The 20056-nt window shown below is 38.1% G+C and overlaps 1 protein-coding gene and 1 non-coding gene across 3 annotated transcripts in view; one reads left to right on the forward strand and one right to left on the reverse strand.

Annotated features, from left to right (window-relative positions):
* The window catches only part of LOC128245488 (neprilysin-4-like), a 44294-nt gene extending 31197 nt beyond the window's left edge, over window positions 1-13097 (reverse strand). Inside the window, exon 1 of one of the 2 annotated variants that reach the window (XM_052963673.1) lies at window positions 12989-13097. In XM_052963673.1, the coding sequence (XP_052819633.1) occupies window positions 12989-13017 (29 nt within the window). In that variant the 5' untranslated portion in view covers window positions 13018-13097. Of the gene's footprint in view, window positions 1-300; window positions 497-12988 lie in introns of those variants that run through there. The other variant, XM_052963671.1, reaches the window with a different exon arrangement.
* Window positions 13098-18816: 5719 nt separating this feature from the next.
* Trnav-uac (transfer RNA valine (anticodon UAC)) lies at window positions 18817-18888 on the forward strand. Its single transcript has one exon. It is a non-coding gene; the product is annotated as a tRNA-Val (tRNA).
* Window positions 18889-20056: the final 1168 nt, after the last annotated feature.

Below are 20056 nucleotides of genomic sequence, written 5' to 3' on the forward strand. Positions count from 1 at the left end.
TGTAATTTTATACCACCGCCATATAGGAAGTACATTATTCATTACACACAAAAGTGACAAAACTCAATAAGCAAAAGGAAACAATAAGTAGCTACATTTACATTCAATGAATTCTAAATTAAAATCAAAACGATAAAAAAATCCGCTATTTAAACCTTATGCATTCAATAAGCAAATTTGACTTTTCAGTAATGTATAACAATATTTTAAAAGCTTTATAATTACATTTTTTAGATTTGAAAAAGGAGTTTAAATAATAAAAAAGAGTCACAGTTACATATAACTTCTTTGGTGTCTTACATTGCGTCCGAAGTTTCCTTCGCATTTCCATTTTTCTCATTTTTCTCGTAAGCTATATTTTCCATTGTTTAAGTGTTCGAGGTTTCACAAACAGAATGCTATCCTCGTTCAAATTATACAATTAATTAAAAGTAACCATCTAAACTACGAAACGTGTATATGCATAAAGCGCCGTTTAATGCGCACAGGCCATGTAATCGGTAACTATACCCGAGTCTATATCTTTCGTCCGGGCGTATACTTACATTTCAAATGCCATTATCTATGGAGGCTGATTTCTGCCATTTCGTGATTTCCATTTTCGCGTTGAAAGGGTGAAAATGAGAAAACGGTGGCGGGGTGGAAATGAGAAAAAATGTGTGTGTGTGGAGAAGGGAGGGGAAGGAGGGGGTTGTAAGCACCCAGGCTAGGCCCATTCGGCGTGTGCTTCAGTAAGATTGTTGGTCATTTAAGTTGTTTGGAGTATAGTGCATATGGAGAATGTAACCCTGGTTAGAGCTACCCTGGTTCTTTAACGTGCACCAGTGCATAGCACCGTCACAAGGGATCCCCATTTAGCGTCCCTCCCGGAAGACGGTTAGTAATTTTAATGATGCTGCGGGTAATCGAATCAGCGAGCCCTGAATCGACAGTCTAGTGTGTTATCATCAGGTTACCACACGGACACGCCCCGCTAAAAGTGGCGGTGTTAAACTGAGAAAAGTAATTTTCTCTGAACCGCTTTGCATATTGTCGAATTTTCGCCCCGCCCCCTGGTGCAACTTTCGCTTTCTTAATTTCGCCTTACGGTAGTATGCGCAACGCCGTAACAAGACAAATCGTCCCGCTGCATTTTCAAACCGGGGTTTTGGTACGTACTTTTTAACGACGAATCGTCACGCAAAAGCCAAATAGACTTAAACGCTTGTATACGCACTTTGAAATAAATAATGTTCGTGGAAAGTTTTAAATAATTCAAATATGCCTCTGCCTACCTAAAGACAGTAATACGAAAATGACCCTCGTGTTTTCTCTGTTTCGCAGCGAAAATGCTACAGAGGAAATTAAAATCGCAAAAAATGCGCTTCTGAAGAGGCGAGGCAAGAATGCAACAATGCGAAAAGTCACCAAATGGCGGGACTAACATGCGATGCACCAGTATTTCGCATTTTCGCAGTGTATCTTTGCGAATTTCATCATTATCTCATTTTCGCTCCGCGAAGACGAAAACACGAGATGGCAGAAATCAGCCACCATAATTATCTGTCATCATTGTCTTCTTTTGTTCGTGATACTTGATAGAAATGAAATATAAGAAACATGTTATTTCAGAACTTAATAGCCTCTCTCTAAACTAGGTATCAGAAAAATTCGCCTAATGTAACCTGGCGCAGAGTTGGTGGTTTAAACTCCATGTTGCTTTAAGTAATTCAAATGATAATTTGATATTTTTCAAATGTTTACATATTTGGTTGACAAAAAGTGCAAGTCACCAGGCCAAAGGTTTACGGTTACAAGTTCACCCTCGGCCATTCTTCAAGGATTGATAATAACCTTTTCACCGATGTTTTGAAAAAAAACAACAATTACAAATGTACTCGAAATTTTTGATTTAAATACTGTAACCAATTAGTATAAAGTATATTTATTCATTTTTCTGGTTTGAGAGGGAGGGGGTTCTGAACACTTAAGCTGTCTTAAATGTAAACGAAAATGAAGACAATTTATTGTGAAAAGAGAGTTGAAAAAATCCATCAAACAAAACAGGCAACATTAAGAACTTGAGTAATGATCACGTGCCTCCATTTGCAAATAAAATACCTCTTGAAACAATCATGCGTTTTCATTTGCAAATAATGCACCTCTAGAAACGACCATGATCTTCCATTGCAAATAATGCTCCTCTAGAAACGATCATGTTTACCATTTGCAAGTAATGCACCTCTGGAAACGATAATTACATTCCATTTGCAAATATTGCACCTCTAGAATCGACCATGATCTTCCATTGCAAATAATGCTCCTCTAGAAACGATCATGTTTACTATTTGCAAGTAATGCACCTCTGGAAACGATAATTACATTCCATTTGCAAATAATGCACCTCTTGAAACGATCATGAGTTTTCATTTGCAAATAATGCACCTCTAGAAACGATCATGTCTTTCCAATTGCAAATAATGCACCTCTAAAAACGATCATGTCTTTCCAATTGCAAATTATGCTCCTCTAGAAACGATCATGTCTTTCCATTTGCAAATTATGCTCCTCTAGAAACGATCATGTTTACCATTTGCAAATTATGCTCCTCTAGAAACGATCATGTTTACCATTTGCAAATAATGCACCCCTAGAAACGATCATGTCTTTCCAATTGCAAATAATGCACCCGTAGAAACGATCATGTCTTTCCAATTGCAAATAATGCACCCCTAGAAACGATCATGTCTTTCCAATTGCAAATAATGCACCTCTAGAAACGATCATGTCTTTCCAATTGCAAATAATGCACCTCTAGAAACGATCATGTCTTTCCAATTGCAAATTATGCTCCTCTAGAAACGATCATGTTTACCATTTGCAAGTAATGCACCCCTAGAAACGATCATGTCTTTCCATTTGCAAATAATGCACCCCTAGAAACGATCATGTCTTTCCAATTGCAAATAATGCACCCCTAGAAACGATCATGTCTTTCCAATTGCAAATAATGCACCCCTAGAAACGATCATGTCTTTCCAATTGCAAATAATGCACCCCTAGAAACGATCATGTCTTTCCAATTGCAAATAATGCACCTCTAGAAACGATCATGTCTTTCCAATTGCAAATTATGCTCCTCTAGAAACGATCATGTTTACCATTTGCAAGTAATGCACCCCTAGAAACGATCATGTCTTTCCATTTGCAAATAATGCACCCCTAGAAACGATCATGTCTTTCCAATTGCAAATAATGCACCTCTAGAAACGATCATGTCTTTCCATTTGCAAATGATGCACCTCTAGAAACGATCATGTCTTTCCAATTGCAAATTATGCTCCTCTAGAAACGATCATGTCTTTCCAATTGCAAATAATGCACCTCTAGAAACGATCATGTCTTTCCATTTGCAAATAATGCAACCCTAGAAACGATCATGTCTTTCCAATTGCAAATAATGCACCCCTAGAAACGATCATGTCTTTCCATTTGCAAATAATGCACCTCTAGAAACGATCATGTCTTTCCAATTGCAAATTATGCTCCTCTAGAAACGATCATGTTTACCATTTGCAAGTAATGCACCTCTGGAAACGATAATTACATTCCATTTGCAAAGAATGCACCACAAGAAACGATCATGAGTTTTCATTTGCAAGTTATGCACCTCTAGAAACAATCATGAGCTTCCATTTGCAATCAATGCACCTCTAGGAACGATCATGTGTTTCCATTTTTAAGAAAAACACCTCTAGGAACGATCATGAGCAACCATTTGCAAATAATGCACCTTTAGGAACGATCATGGGTTTCCATTTTTAGGAAATGCACCTCTAGAAACGATCATGTGATTCCATTTTCAAAAAATGTACCTCTAGAAATGATCATGTGTTTCCATTTTTAAGAAATGCACTTCTAGAAACGATCATGATGTTTGATTTGCAAATAATGCACTTTTAGAAACGATTTTGTGTTTCAATATCCGGCAGAGGGCTTCAGTATCGCGCAATGATTCACAACAAATTCACAGTTAGAATGATGCACCTTTGGAAACGAACATGAGCTTCCACTGTTTATGATGCACCTTCGAAAAAGATGTTGAGTTTTGGTTTTGAAAATAATCCTTTTTGGAATATATGGATTGTTACCCTTTGCAAATAATGAACCTGTTAAAAATGTAAGTTTGAATTCGCAACGAGTTTACTTTGGAAGAAAATGATGTGTTCGCATTTGTAACAAAGTCCGTTTTATAAAACTGAGTACGCATTTGCAACGAATGTTCGAATGGAAAAGATATTCGCGCACTATCGGCGAATTCCTAAGATGTTCCGGACTGCACAGATATGAGTGTTTTCTTTACATTTCGAAAAGAAAGTGTTAACCCTTTCAAAATACAAGGTAATCAGCGGACTTTTAACGAATACTCGGGAGGGTGGTACGCGGTACGCAATAACTGAACATTAGCATTGATGTGTAAGCAAACTATTAGAATAGTTATATAGTATATGTTCCGCAAAATTTGGGTAATAAATGAAGGGAGTATTCGGCACGCAAGCCGGGATTGGGTAACAGTATCATTCAATGATATATGAAATAAGCAAAGCATCACAGCTGGGTATGTAGGCTTTTTTAGTCTGAAATATGCCGAAAAACACTCATAAGTTCATTATTAAAGAAGACAAAAATCCATATAGGAGTATACCCCTGTACCCCTCGAAAGACAGACATATACACATATATCTTGAACATACCACCTTTAAAGCTGCACTCTCACAGATTGAACGTTTTGACAACTTTTTCATTTTTTGTCTTGGAACGAGTCAATTTTTGCGAAAATCCATGGAAACCAGTTAAAAAGCACTGCTGACAAAAAAAATTAGATCGCAGATTTTTATATTTAAGCTCAAACATTGATGTTTTATGCATTTCTCCTAAACCGTTAGTAACGGTTTAAGCCACAAAACAATAATTTTCGAACGGAAATCCGAAAATCTGCGATCTGATCTTATGTCAGCAGTCTTTTAGCATTGGTTTGCAGACATTTACGCAAAAGTTTGCTCTTTCCAAGACAATTTTTTTTTAAAAAGTTGTAAAAATGGTAAGCTGGCTGTGAGAGTGCAGCTTTAAAGTGCTGACGGCGGGCTTGGTACAAATGCACTTATCACTTATAGCTGGGTCAGCCAATGTTAGACAAAATATAAACAAAAACAAGATTTAATATACTTCAGGAAATATATATGCCATATATTTCTATCTTGAAGTATTTATTTAACTTTCACAAATAATCTTAACAGCGCGCAGGTAATAAACTTCCTATTGTTTCGCTGATAAAATATAGCTTTTACACCTCGCTTGAAACGTCGTTGAGTGGTACGGTACATTCATCGAATGAATTATTTATTATGTTATTGACACATATGGTTTATACGTCTGTCTTAGTTAAAGACCACTGATACTGGGCTCGTGATCAATAAGCTAGCATCCATAGAACCAGAGTTCATTATTATGGTGGCATATTTCTGCCACTAGATAACCATATAATTAACTAGTTAATTAAGAGGTTAACTAGTTACGTAACTAGTTATTTTTTTCAATAAATAAAAGATCATAACGGGGAATAAATGCATGTTAGTGCCTACAACTGCCATCCTTTTATCATTTTGCCAGCTTGATGTTAAGTGGTTAACTAGTTACGTAGCTAGTTAACCTCTTAATTAACTAATTAGTTATATGGTTGTCTGGTGGCAGAAGTATGCCACCATACATTATAGATAACAAACAATGAATAGTTAAAGATGCACTCTTACTCTGAGATGTTAAAGATTTACCACAATTAATAATATTGTTTAAATATTTCCAAAAGGATAAATAAATGTCGAAAACAATTGTTCTAATGAAGAAAACTGAGTTAAATTTGAAAGAAATGCGCATACAACATATTATTTCTACCTAAAAAGACTATAGTAGACCAGGGTAAATCTTTTAGCATTCACCAATCATTTAATAATTTTGCGCTTTCTGCTAAATTAAATACACGATTACAATCTTGTTATCAGTAATTAATATTTTCCATAAATGCATTATTTAGTAAGTAGTTAAAGGTTTATCAGTCAAAATTGATGTTTGTTATACATGTGTATGTATTGATTTTGAATAAGAAGTGTCACTTAATAAACAAATAAATAAAAACAATGAACTAAGCTTCTTCAACGGCCTCTTATTATTATCCAACTTACTTATACAGAAAAATGTCGACACCAAAACGATGGAATTTTTTTTATAATCCGGTGGTTTAAAGGGTTTCTGACGTAGATTGGCAAATGCAGTTTTTGGAGGCAACTTGTTTTCTGGCCGAATTCACGTATTGCAAATCGTCGGTAAACTGATATACAGAAAGCTTGCACCATGCAGGGAATTTCTTTGAAGTAACTTTCTTTATACAGCGTTAATATTGCGACGGAAATAAGTACGGAAGGTTGAAATACTCGCGTACACTATTAATAATAGTTATAATAATTATTATTGATAGTATGCGCAAGTATTTCATCGTATGAATACTTCATATGACACAGCGGTTACTTCTCTTTGCCGTACGGTAATCAACCGCATATCCACAAGCGGATTCAGGGGTGGGGTGGGGCGCACCCGGCGCGCGTCCCCCCCCCCCCATATCCTCCAAGTATTCTTTTAAAGTCAATATTGGAGAAAAAAGTAATAAAATACGCTCAAAATGAACCATTTCGGACTATATTTTTCTTTTTTTAGTTTTATTTTCTTTTCCCATGCCAACCTTTTAAGGGGCCTTTTTGTAGCTGATAATGGTGTCGTTTGGTTCCGAAAGTCGAAAAGACGTTTCTTCAGAATGACAAAATTCACGAAGCGACTTTCAAGACATTTTTCGACTTTAAAGACATAATGAAACAATTCACAGCAACAAAAAGATATGGACTTTCAATTGGTTTTATTAATTAGTATTTATTGTTATTGTTAATGTGAATTCCGTGAAAAGCATTTCAATAAGATATATAAAGAATGTCTTTTAAAATACTCGCATTTCTTCTCGAATTTGAACCGTACCTGCTACATCATAAACTTGAACCTTTCGGAACACCTCGGAAAATTTCCAAAGAAAACAACCTCTGGTGTATGGTGGTACATCGGTAAAAGTATAACGTATATTTTATTATGAAATTGTTATTAATTGCAGTGATTTGACGTGTATTCTATTTCACTAAGTTTAAATTGATTGTCCGGGAAGTATATTATTGCATAGATAATTATGATTCCAAAGAGTAAAGTCATTAAGTTTAATTGCTTAATTGAAATAACTACGCGATTTACTTGCAGCTCAGTTAAATATAATAAGTATCTTCCATGGCCGAGAGTATAAGATAGGTTCGGGAACGAGGTCGGGATGAACCTATCTTACACGAGCGGCTATGGTAGATGCCTTTTCTCCCACATCAATATAACAAAATTAAGTAAAAATGTATTTTTTGCTGGAACTCTTTTGTGCTTAGTGAAAATAATTGCGTATAGATATGCGATAATTCGTGGTTGTCATGGATATGCGCGCAGTAATATTCAGGTTACGTTTATAGTCAAATCGGTCTTTAAATAGTTCTAAGGAAAAACATTAGATTTCGAAAGGTGTGGGAAAAGTCTTTTATGGTGTCATTTGAAGCGAGAAATAATTAATTAGCGTTCTAAATATTGTCACAAGTCAAGTTTTCCATGATGCTACAGACGACAGTCTTCAACAAGGGAGGTAATTACAATGTGGTGATCATTAAAAAGGAATTTCATACGGGCATTTCATCTTCGCCCGCTCGTTTCTATCATGGTTTAATTATTGGATCTACTTATCTGAGGTGGGAGAAACACATTTCTGACATTGTAAACTATCCACGTACATCCGAGGTTGTTTTCGATGTAAATGGCCGAATGTTTGGAATGAATTGTGAACGCTTCGGTTCGATTCTTTATCTTGAAAACTGCATACAACTCGTAAGACAGAACGTTTACTTTCGTTCTTTCGCATTTTCCTGCCTTCGTGCTTTAATGTCTCCGGCTTCCGCCCTTCGCTCCTTCGTTTTCGTCCCTAAGCTTCTCTTCGCCTTCATACATTCACGTTTTCGCCTTTGTACTTTTGCGTCTTAACCTTCGTCCTTCGTCCTTTGTCTTCGTACTTCGTACTTTAGCATCTAAGCTTTTGTCCTTTGCTACATTGCCTTCCGACGCGTCTGTGGGTTCGCCGTCGACCCTCCCCGTCTTCGCTCCTTCGCGTAAGGACAAATACACAATGGCCCTTTCGGAACACCGTAGTTTTCCATGTGTTTATTTTGATTTGGGGACGAGGTTTCAACACACGTTTTCCTGTTATTTGCTTTGAAACTTTAGCAACCGTTTTATCAAATACTTAAACATGGAAAAAAAAGTTAGATTTGTGATATTTAATAGTCCAAAAAATTGCCGCTATCTTTATAAAAATCTGAACTCCCTTCCGCTGAGATTAAATAAACAATATTCGGTTTTAATAACAGTATTGAGTTTTGTAGATTAGGTTGAATGTAAATTGTACAAATGATTGTCGTGTTTGTGTTTAGTCTCTTCCTCATTACAGAAACATGTATTTGGAATGCAAAATCAAAATAAAGAGTGTTTTTAGTGTTCACCTTTTTCGCGTGTAAAATCTTTTTCACGGATAAACAAAAAAGAAATAACAAATGTACATGTATACATGATTGAGATCGTTTTCTTTGTTTTCGTTTAAACATTAACTCCCATGTCGGAATGGTAATACCACGGACCTATAACTGCTTTATAGGTCCGTGGTAATACGTAGGCGAAGTTTACCCGTGGTATAACTAATTTGCGGATAACGCTCGCATCACCCACAATCCCTCGTTTTGAAAATTATACTCTCGCGCTTTAGAATGCAACATACATTTTCAGCAAATGAAATTGCAGATATAATTTCAACCTTCGGGTCCGCCTACTGTCACTCATCTTATACAAACTCCCTGCGTCAGGTTTTGTGATGACAATTTGTCAGCCAATAAGGTAGTATTTTAAGACCTGAATAAGTATTTTAATGATAAAGAAGGGCTCGTTCACTACGCTCACTCCGCTCATTTTATATCATTAAAAGTTTGCATCATGTCATCTAACTATAACAAAGCGCTCGTGAACAAGCTCAGTAGCCCGCGTTGTTTGTGCTATAACTACACCATATCCCTTGGTCATGTTCTGGTGTCGTCTGCTTGACTAAAAAGATTCTTAGAAACTAGTGTCCAAGTTGAATTAACTTCCTGGTTACAAAATTATTACAACTTTTTATATTTTTTGTCTTAGAAAGAGCAAATTTTTTGCGTAAATATCTGCAAACCAATGATATAAGATTGTAGACAAAAAATCAGATTGTAGATTTTCATATTTCCGTTCGAAAATTAATGTTTTCTGGTTAACGGTTTTAAGAAAAATGCATAAAACATCTATTTTCTTAAATATAAAAACCTGCAATCTAATTTTTTGTCAGCAGTCTTGTATAACTGGTTTCCATGGATTTTCGCAAAAATTGGCTCGTTCAAAGACAAAAAAAATAAAAAGTTTTCAAAACGTTCAATCTGTGAGAGTGCGGCTTTAAGATGTAAGTAATTATCGCACGGCTACATGGATTTGAAATTATTAAGGGTAAACATGTATGAAACAGGGGCGGATCCAGGATGTGGGGTTAGAGGGGTCACTTTAGGACATGCGCCCCTCCCTCATGAACCCCCAAAATAGACTGTAAACATGTCAAGGGGTTCTGGTGTCCTCCCCGTAAAAATGAATGGATATTTGTTTACCTAAATTGTGCACTTTGGTTAAATGTATGCATATTTTCTGAGACATATTGACACAAGAGTTTACTTGGACAATTGATGTGGAAGGACTACTTATTATGTTTTAACATGTTCCAAATTATACATCTACTATGCTTGCTTACACTTGACATTTTGAAAGTTTTTGGTTTGGTCTATCAAACCAACTTTCGTATATCCTACAGGATTTAGGTCTCATTAAAAAAAATGTTTGTTAAACGTGCCGAGAAGTAAGCAAGCAGGACGGGCATTGAGGCTTGTATTATGCCGTTTAAAGTGGTTGGAAACCTGCATATCGATTTCAGACGGAAGATATCGCTATGAGCCCGCATTATGCCTATGTTTGCACAGAATATGTCGCCATGAGCCCGCAATATGCCGATGTTTGAAGGAATATGTCGCTATGAGCCCGCATTATGTTGATGTTTGCCCTGAAGATGTCGCCATGAGCCCGCATTATGTTGATGTTTGCCCTGAAGATGTCGCTATGAGCCCGCATTATGTCGATGTTTGCACTGCATACGTCGCTATGAGCCCGCAGATGTTTGCACGTAAGATGTCGCTATGAGCACGCATGATGTCGATGTTTGCACGTAAGATGTCGCTATGAGCACGCATGATGTCGATGTTTGCACGTAAGATGTCGCTATGAGCACGCATTATGTCGATATTTGCACGAAAGATGTCGCTATGAGCACCATTATGTCGATATTTGTACGTAAGATGTCGCTATTAGCACGCATTTTGTCGATATTTGCACGTAAGATGTCGATATGAGCACGCATGGTGTCGATATTTGCACGTAAGATGTCGCTATGAGCACGCATTATGTCGATGTTTGCACGGAATACGTCGCTCTGAGCACGCATTATGTCGGTGTTTGCACGGAATACGTCGCTCTGAGTACGCATTATGTCGATGTTTGCACGGAATACGTCGCTCTGAGTACGCATTATGTCGATGTTTGCACGGAATACGTCGCTCTGAGCACGCATTATGTCGTTGTTTGCACGGAATACGTCGCTCTGAGTACGCATTATGTCGATGTTTGCACGGAATACGTCGCTCTGAGCACGCATTATGTCGATGTTTGCACGGAATACGTCGCTCTGAGTACGCATTATGTCGATGTTTGCACGGAATACGTCGCTATGAGCACGCATTATGTCGATATTTGCACGTAAGATGTCGCTATTAGCACGCATTTTGTCGATATTTGCACGTAAGATGTCGCTATGAGCACGCATTATGTCGATGTTTGCACGGAATACGTCGCTCTGAGTACGCATTATGTCGATGTTTGCACGGAATACGTCGCTCTGAGTACGCATTATGTCGATGTTTGCACGGAATACGTCGCTCTGAGTACGCATTATGTCGATGTTTGCACGGAATACGTCGCTCTGAGCACGCATTATGTCGTTGTTTGCACGGAATACGTCGCTCTGAGCACGCATTATGTCGATGTTTGCACGGAATACGTCGCTCTGAGCACGCATTATGTCGATGTTTGCACGGAATACGTCGCTCTGAGCACGCATTATGTCGATGTTTGCACGGAATACGTCGCTATGAGCACGCATGGTGTCGATGTTTGCACGGAATACGTCGCTCTGAGTACGCATTATGTCAATGTTTGCACGGAATACGTCGCTCTGAGTACGCATTATGTCGATGTTTGCACGGAATACGTCGCTCTGAGCACGCATTATGTCGATGTTTGCACGGAATACGTCGCTATGAGCACGCATGGTGTCGATGTTTGCACGGAATACGTCGCTCTGAGTACGCATTATGTCGATGTTTGCACGGAATACGTCGCTCTGAGCACGCATTATGTCGATATTTGCACGGAAGATGTCGGTGTAAGAACATTATACATCGAAATAGACACGTAAGATGTCGCTATAAGCACGCATTATGACGATGTTTGCACGAAAGATGTCTGTATGCGATAAATATTCATCCAATCAGACACGTTAGATGTCGATGTGAGAATTCAATATGTTAATGTGACCACACTCTAAGGCAATGTATGAGTACAACTTGTCAATGTTAGCACACAAGATGTCGATGTTAGAACCTTAATACAACGATATAAGTAACAATAGTGTTAATATAAGCATGCACGATATTTGTGCTCACACACACTGCCAATATAAGCACACATGTTGTCGCTGTTGGCATGAAAGATGTCGATGTAATGCACCAGTCAATTGTAACCATGACCCCTCCAGGTCCGGGGGTATACCGGGAATAGCCGGGGAAATGGACCGTGTTTTTACCTTCCAGGTGGCACCGCAGTACCGGGTGAATGAGGTGGTTTTGTCTTCGCACCCAAAATAGCAGGGAATGGACCTTACCTAGGGTCCCCTGGGTGCGGGGGCATTTGGCGGGGATTTTACCAGCAGTTCGTCCCCGCAGGGCGGGGATTTTACCCGGGGTTGCCTGGACCGAAAGTCAAAGTCCCCGCTCTTCCCCGGACCTTGTGGGCCGTGGTTACAATTGACTCCAGCATAAGCATGCAATATATCAATATACCAGGCACTGTTTGGTGAAACATACACAAATACGTCTTATCACGTCAAAGATATGAATAAAGGTTTGCAAGAAAAAATATCAATCATGTATTTCCTGTCCGGGTGGAACAATCCAACTGTTGTGCACGTTCCGACTTACGTTCCGACTTACGTTAAGTCTTACGTCCAGACTTACGTTCAGTCTTACGTTCCGACTTACGTTCAGTCTTACGTTCAGACTTACGTTCCGACTTACGTTCTGACTTACGTTCAGACCTACGTTCCGACTTACGTTCAGTCTTACGTTCCGACTTACATTCAGTCTTACGTTCAGACTTACGTTCCGACTTACGTTCAGTCTTACGTTCAGATCTACGCACGTGCCCTCTAGTCGAATTGTCCAATGAGCACAAGAAACACATGATATATATATTATTGTATCTTGAAAAATAATATAGCATAATAAACAAAAACTAATATCAACTATATTTAAAAAAAAAAATGTCGACCCTTCCTATGACAATTTAAAAAAAACCTTCGCAGTGTTATACACTTTAATGCGAACCATTTTATTCCTGTCCAACGTTGCTTAAAAGTAAAAAAGTGATAAATATAGTGACTTACTGTCTTATGAAAGTTTGTAATGACTGCATTCCGACAGTTGGTATGAATTATAATATTTTAAAGCACAAACACACATTGTTCTTTTCATTCATAAAAATGTATTCGATATCTAACCGGATAATAATCACAAAGATATGAGACTAACAACTTCCTATTGCAATCAAGTCTCGTACGCGCTTGATCTGGGTGCATCATGTTGGCAGATATTGTGTCATTTAGGAGGAAAAAATATGCTTGTTTCCTGTTTCATGCGCAAAGAATTGCTTAATCATGTAGGTCGGAATATAGTAATTTTAATTTCGCATTTTTTTTCTTGAGAGTTTTCGGTTAATAAAAACTAAATGAAATGCTTAAAAAAACATTTCTGTACTCAGTATTTAATAGTATCACTGGTATTGTTAAAAGCCACCCAACCAAAAAGATCCAACAAATATTTCTCCAAGGCAATTACCAGGTTCTGGGTCGGGGCAAAAACTAGGGTAGGTCGGGAAACAGGAAACAAATATTATCTTTTTCACGCATAAGGACGTAAAGGTAATGGTAATGGTCATGACTCATTAGAAAAAATCAAGTTTCAAAGCCATGGGCAATTACACAGTGGAGACCAATAGTCTTGTTTTTGAAATGTAGACACCTTGTATTCGAAAAAACTGAAAAAAGTTTTGTAATTTTATAATTTATCCTGCATTTGGTTGAGATAATTTTTACAGTGCTTTGCGCACGCGCATTGATGTGCTTCGATCCATGGTATCCTGTGGTCTAGAAGGAAACGTGTTTATATTTTGCGCCAAAATGTATGCACATTTTATGCACCAGTCAATTGTTACTACGCCCCCCCCCCACGATCCGGGGATTAGCGGGGACTTTGACTTTCGGTCCAGTTAATCCCTGGTAAAAAAACCCGTCCTGCGGGGACAGACTACTGGTAAAATTCCCGCAAAATGCCCCCGCACCACGTGGACATCCTAGGAAAGGTCCATTCCCCGCTACGCTTCGACACGAGTACAAAACCGCCGCATTCTCTCGGTACTGCGGGGCCACCTTGAAGATAAAAACCCGGCCCATTTACCCCGCTATTCCTGGTATACTACCGGACCCGGGGGGGGGGGGCGTGGTTACAATTGACTGGTGCATTACGTGATTTCTGAAATGACATCGTTGAAATTGTGTTCCAGTTCTGTTGGCGCAGACGTTAGATTTCGAAGTAAGAACGGGTAGAAATTTATAAACAGTGAAATGTATCAAAATGGTATTAAACTGTTTAAAATATCATTTTTATTTAGTTTTTTATTAAATTAATTAAGTCAATCTGACTAAAACAAGAGATTTTAGGCTATGACATGTTTTGCCAAATAGCAATGTTAAGTTATGTTTCAAAATCAGCAGCGCCACCTAGCTGCAACCACGAATTATTCAGTATGCATGTGAGAAACTTCAAGCATTTAGATTTTAAAGCTGCACTCTCACAGATATACCATTTTTACACCTTTTTATTTTTTGTCTTGGAAGAAGCAAATGCTTGCGTAAATATCTGCTAACCAGTGATAAAAGAATGTCGGCAAATGCTCAGATCGCAGATTTTCATATTTCCGTTCGAAAATTAATGTTTCATGGCTTAAACCGTTACTAACGGTTTAAGAAAAATGCATGACACATTATTTTTTTCAATTTGAATATAAAAAACTGCGATTTATTTTTTTGTCAGCAGTCTTATATAACTGGTTTTCATGGATTTTCGCAAAAAATTCGCTCGTTCCAAGACAAAAACTAAAAACGTTCAATCTTTGAGAGTGCAGCTTTAACAAACGGACGTTTGGTATCGCAGGTGCCTAAAAATACAATATCATTAATAATCTGAAATAACTCGTGCATACATTAATATTACAAAACTTGATAAAGCGAAACCGTGTGTAAAACATGCAAATACGTTTTAATATTTAATTCAAGCATTCTTCTCCCACACGATATTGCAAAATTGCATAAAGATTAACGATGTCAATATTCAAGTACACGCAAATAAAATGATTAATAATAACGTTATGATTAATTAATTCCTTGTTATCAAATCGCGGACATGCACATTTAACAAAACCAAGGCGTTATAATACTGGTAATGGTCTCGCAGTTTCATCATTTACAGTCCAATCTCCATGGCTCGAATTCCCAGGGACCGGCGAAAATACCTCGAGGCTCGGAATCTTCGAGCAAAGCGGGTATGTTTACCTTCAGTTTAAAGAAATCAGTCTTTTACATCTAGCTTGGGCCACCGATTAACTCGAGCCAAGCGATTTCGAGCCAACGGGGTTAGACTGTATTAATATTTTCTGTATTGACCATGGCGGAAACCGTGATTAAAACAAAACCATATTCACGACCGCGAAACGGTGGCTCCAGCTCTTTTAGGAGCTGTGTATAAAAAGAGCTAATTACACTTCCGAGCTAGAGCAAAAGAACGGATATCATCATAAAACGTAAGTATGACTCGTTATTTTATATAATATCACAATTATGAGGGCTTATTTGAGAAATCGGGGAAACTTTCGTTTTGCGATGATATCCGTTCTTTTGCTCTAGCTCGGAAGTGTCATTGGCTCTTTTTTATACACAGCTCCTAAAAGAGCTGGAGCCACTGTTTCGCAGTCGTGATATTGTAACTCGGTAATCTGACACGATCAAAGTCAAAACATGATGCTCCAAATGGCAAAGTTACGAATAGACGTGAGAGCGTGTTTAACCGGTTTTTATACTTAAAAAATCTTGCGGAATTGATATACAGTCGGACCCTGTAGTCGAACCTATCTTACACTCTCGGTCATGGTAGATACTTATAATCTTGCCCACATGCAAAGATTAAAGAATTCCCTTTGTTTTCTTGACCATGTTTTGTTTAACTGAAGTGGGATAAAACATATACCATTGCCGCTCCTGCAAGAAAAGGTCATCCAAACCCTCGCTCCAAATGGCAAAGTCACGAATAGAAGTGAAAGCGTGTTTAACCGGCATCTATACTTACGGAATTAATACATCTTATGTAGCTATAATTTTTAAAGCATTGATCATCTCAACATACATATACAATACATTCCATGACAAAGTTAAAACTGTGCATACAACATGCAAATATATTTGTCGCGAACAAGTATACCCATCCCATGTAAAAGAACCGTACAGGATGTTCAGCATAATATTTATATACACGTACATCAAAAGACAAAGTATTCTCTCATCCAAGATATATGGTCATGCTGGAAATTCTTATTTTGCACAAGGGCAAAGATAAAAAAGTACCCGTTTGGAAATATTTTTTTAAACTACACACAAAAAGGTTCCAGAGAAAAAAAAATACATTTTTACTATATTTTTTTTTAACTGAGGTGGCAGAAGAACATCTACCATGGACGTTCAAGAAAGACGGGTTAATCCCTACCCTCGGTCAGGGTGTTCAGTGGAAACTCGGTAAACCTCGTTTCCGAAAAAAAATACGCTCGGGTTGAGGTGAACCTATCTATACTCATAAGATAATCTCTTGAATGCATGTCATAAAACAGAAGGAGTTACACGATTTGCCCCAAATCTGGAGGTTGGGATGCATTGCTTCCTTGGTATTTCTTGTCATATAAACACAAAAACCGATTTGACCCAGGAGGTATTTCGATTTTGGCAGTGTTTCGGTTTACATAATAGACAGATAAAAATGAAATGAAGAACAGAATTTATTATAAATAATCTCATTTATTATACCAAACTATTGTGGGGTCATTTATCGGCAGACATTTCTACATAGGACAGAAATTATTATAAAACAATGGTTATGCCTGATTTACCTATTTTAGTTCTAATTCGCTATTATGTCTTTGAACATTTATGTATGCTGTGGCGCTAAACCCCAGAAAAAACATTTAATTCAAAGGTATCGATTGTTTTCAGCTGATAGAATCTTTATTAGTATTCTAACAGCTTACAATAATTCAATGACAGTTACTTTTATATGTTTCTCTAAATCTTAAGAGATATATTATATATAATTATCACGCCTACAACAGGAATGACGCAACACCATTGGCCTAAGACTGGCTAACTTATTTCATCAGGAACTTGACCATTACATGGTACTAAACAGAAAACCCCCCCTGAGTTTTGTGATTTGGATAAAGCACGCGAAAGTCTTGCATTTGTTTTCGATTACTTATTTTCTCTCTAGATATACGAAAAACACACCATTTACTATCTACAATTTCAATGATCCCGGACCCCCTACTTTTGTGACTGCACATCAAATAAACACTAGCTATACGCCCCTGATGTCGATGCATGAACGTACGATGTCAATACAACAACACGATGTCAATGCAAGAATGCAAGATGTCAATGCAAAAAACGCACGATGGCAATGCAAGAACGCTGAATGTCAAGGCATGAACATACGATGTCAATGCAAAAATGCACGATGTTAATGCAACAACGCATAATGTCAATGAAAAACGCACGATGTCGATGCAAGAAAGCACAATGTCGATGCAAAAACGCACGATGGCAATGCAAGAACGCACAATGTCGATGCAAGAAAGCACAATGTCGATGCAAAAACGCACGATGGCAATGCAAGAACGCACAATGTTGATGCAAGAAACCACAATGTCGATGCAAAAACGCACGATGGCAATGCAAGAACGCACAATGTCGATGCAAGAAAGCACAATGTCGATGCAAAAACGCACGATGGCAATGCAAGACCGCACAATGTTGATGCAAGAAAGCACATTGTCGATGCAAGACCACACGATGTCGATGCAAGAACGCACGATGTCAATGCAAGAAGGCACAATGTCAATGCAAGAACGCGCGATGTCAATGCAAGAACGCACGATGTCGATGCTACAACGCACGATGTCAATGAAAAACGCACGATGTCGATGCAAGAACGTACAATGTCAATGCAAGAACGCACCATGTCGATGCAAGAATGAAAATGTCGATTCAAGAACGCACGATGGCAATGCAAGAACTCACGATGGCAATGCAAGCACGCACGATGGCAATGCAAGAAAGCACAATGTCGATGCAAAAACGCACGATGGCAATGCAAGAACGTACAATGTCGATGCAAGAAAGCACAATGTCGATGCAAAAACGCACGTTGGCAAAGCAAGAACGCACAATGTTGATGCAAAAAAGCACAATGTCGATGCAAGACCGCACGATGGCAATGCAAGAACGCACGATGTCAATGCAATAACGCACGATGTCGATGCAAGAACGCACGATGTCAATGCAAGAAGGCACAATATCAATGCAAGAACGCGCGATGTCAATGCAAGAACGCACGATGTCGATGCAAGAACGCACGACGTCAATGCAAGACTGCACAATGTCAATGCAACAACGCACGATGTCAATGCAAGAAGGCACGATGTCAATGCAAGAACGCACGATGTCAATGCAAGAACGCAGGATGGCAATGCAAGAACGCACAAACGCACGATGTCAATGCAAGAACGCACGATCTCAATGCAAGAACGCACGATGTCAATGCAAGAACGAACGATGTCGATGCAAGAACGAAAGCCGTCAATGCAGCAACGAAAGATGTCAATGCAAGAACGCGCGATGTCGATGCAAGAACGAAAGCTGTCAATGCAGCAACGAAAGATGTCAATGCAAGAACGCACGATGATATGTGCAAGAACGAATGCTGTCAATGCAGCAACGAAAGATGTCAATGCAAGAACGCACGATGATATGTGCAAGAACGAATGCTGTCAATGCAACAACGAAAGATGTCAATGCATCAACATATAATGGGAATTACATACATATCACAAGTATCGGGTTCCGTAGTGTGTGGTTATCACGTCTGCTTTACACGCAGAAGGCCCTGGGTTCGAGCCCCAGCGGAACCAGTGTTTTTACAATCGCTTATTTTGTTTTCGAAAAAGTAGAGTTCTGAAGTTAACTGATCTGTCTCCCTGAGATGTTTATGATGGGCGTGGTTTGGGTGGAGATGTTGATAATGTGATGATGATGTTAGTGAATAGTGATAAACATCTCGATTCTCTGTAAGCAGTAGCTTTCATGAAATTGAACTCATATATAACACCGGTAACCAGAAGTACCGTGCTATATAAACAGCGAACAGATAAAGTTCAACGCTATAAACTTACACGCGCGCTTTTATTTGTTCGCTTATTTCATGGTGAACTTGACCATGATATGGTACTAAATTGTAAAAATTGATTATTTGTGATCTGGATAAACTACGTGAAAGTCTTTCATTTGTTTTCAACTACTTATTTTTCCTCTGGATATTCGAAAAATGCACCATTTACTATGTACAATTTCAATGATCCCGGACCTCCTACTTCTATGCCTTAAATGGTCGAATAGGTAACAGTCGTAAACACACATTTTATGCTCATAACGGATCATCCGTAATCGACTACTTACTGACTCGTGAATGTAACTTTTCATTGTTATCCAACTTTACGGTTGGCGATTTCAATCAGTGGAGCGATCACGCACCGCTGCATTTTGTATTGTATTGTAACAATTTCACGCCTCAGTATGAAACATACACCGATGTTAAATATAAATGGAACAGTTCGCTACGCGAACAATTTCGCTCAGGTATAATAACAAAACTACCTGTTTTCAATGACATTGTTGAGAATATAGACTGTTTAAATAGAGTATCAATAAATGACACATTAGATAGATTTACCGCTACAATCCGTTGTGTCGCGGATCCGTTGTTTTCAAAGCAATGCAATTACAGTAATAAACCGTGTTTTGAAACGGAAAGTTGCATTAAAAGTGCTGATTGGTTTGATAATGATTGTGTTAATGCAAGGAATTTGTACCAAGAATCTTTATGTAATTTTAATACAAATAAGACTGAGGTAAATAGGTCTGCACTGTGTTCACGAAAGAAATATTACAAAGATTTAATTCGTAAAAAGAAAAGTTGTGCCTTTCGAATCAAAATGAAAGAAATTGAAAACTTAAGAAGAAGTAAGCCTAAAGAATTTTGGAAATTCTTTAAATCAAAAAATAAATTAAATAATTGTAATA

Source organism: Mya arenaria, chromosome 9 (genome assembly GCF_026914265.1).
Source record: "Mya arenaria isolate MELC-2E11 chromosome 9, ASM2691426v1".
Lineage (NCBI taxonomy): Eukaryota > Metazoa > Mollusca > Bivalvia > Myida > Myidae > Mya > Mya arenaria.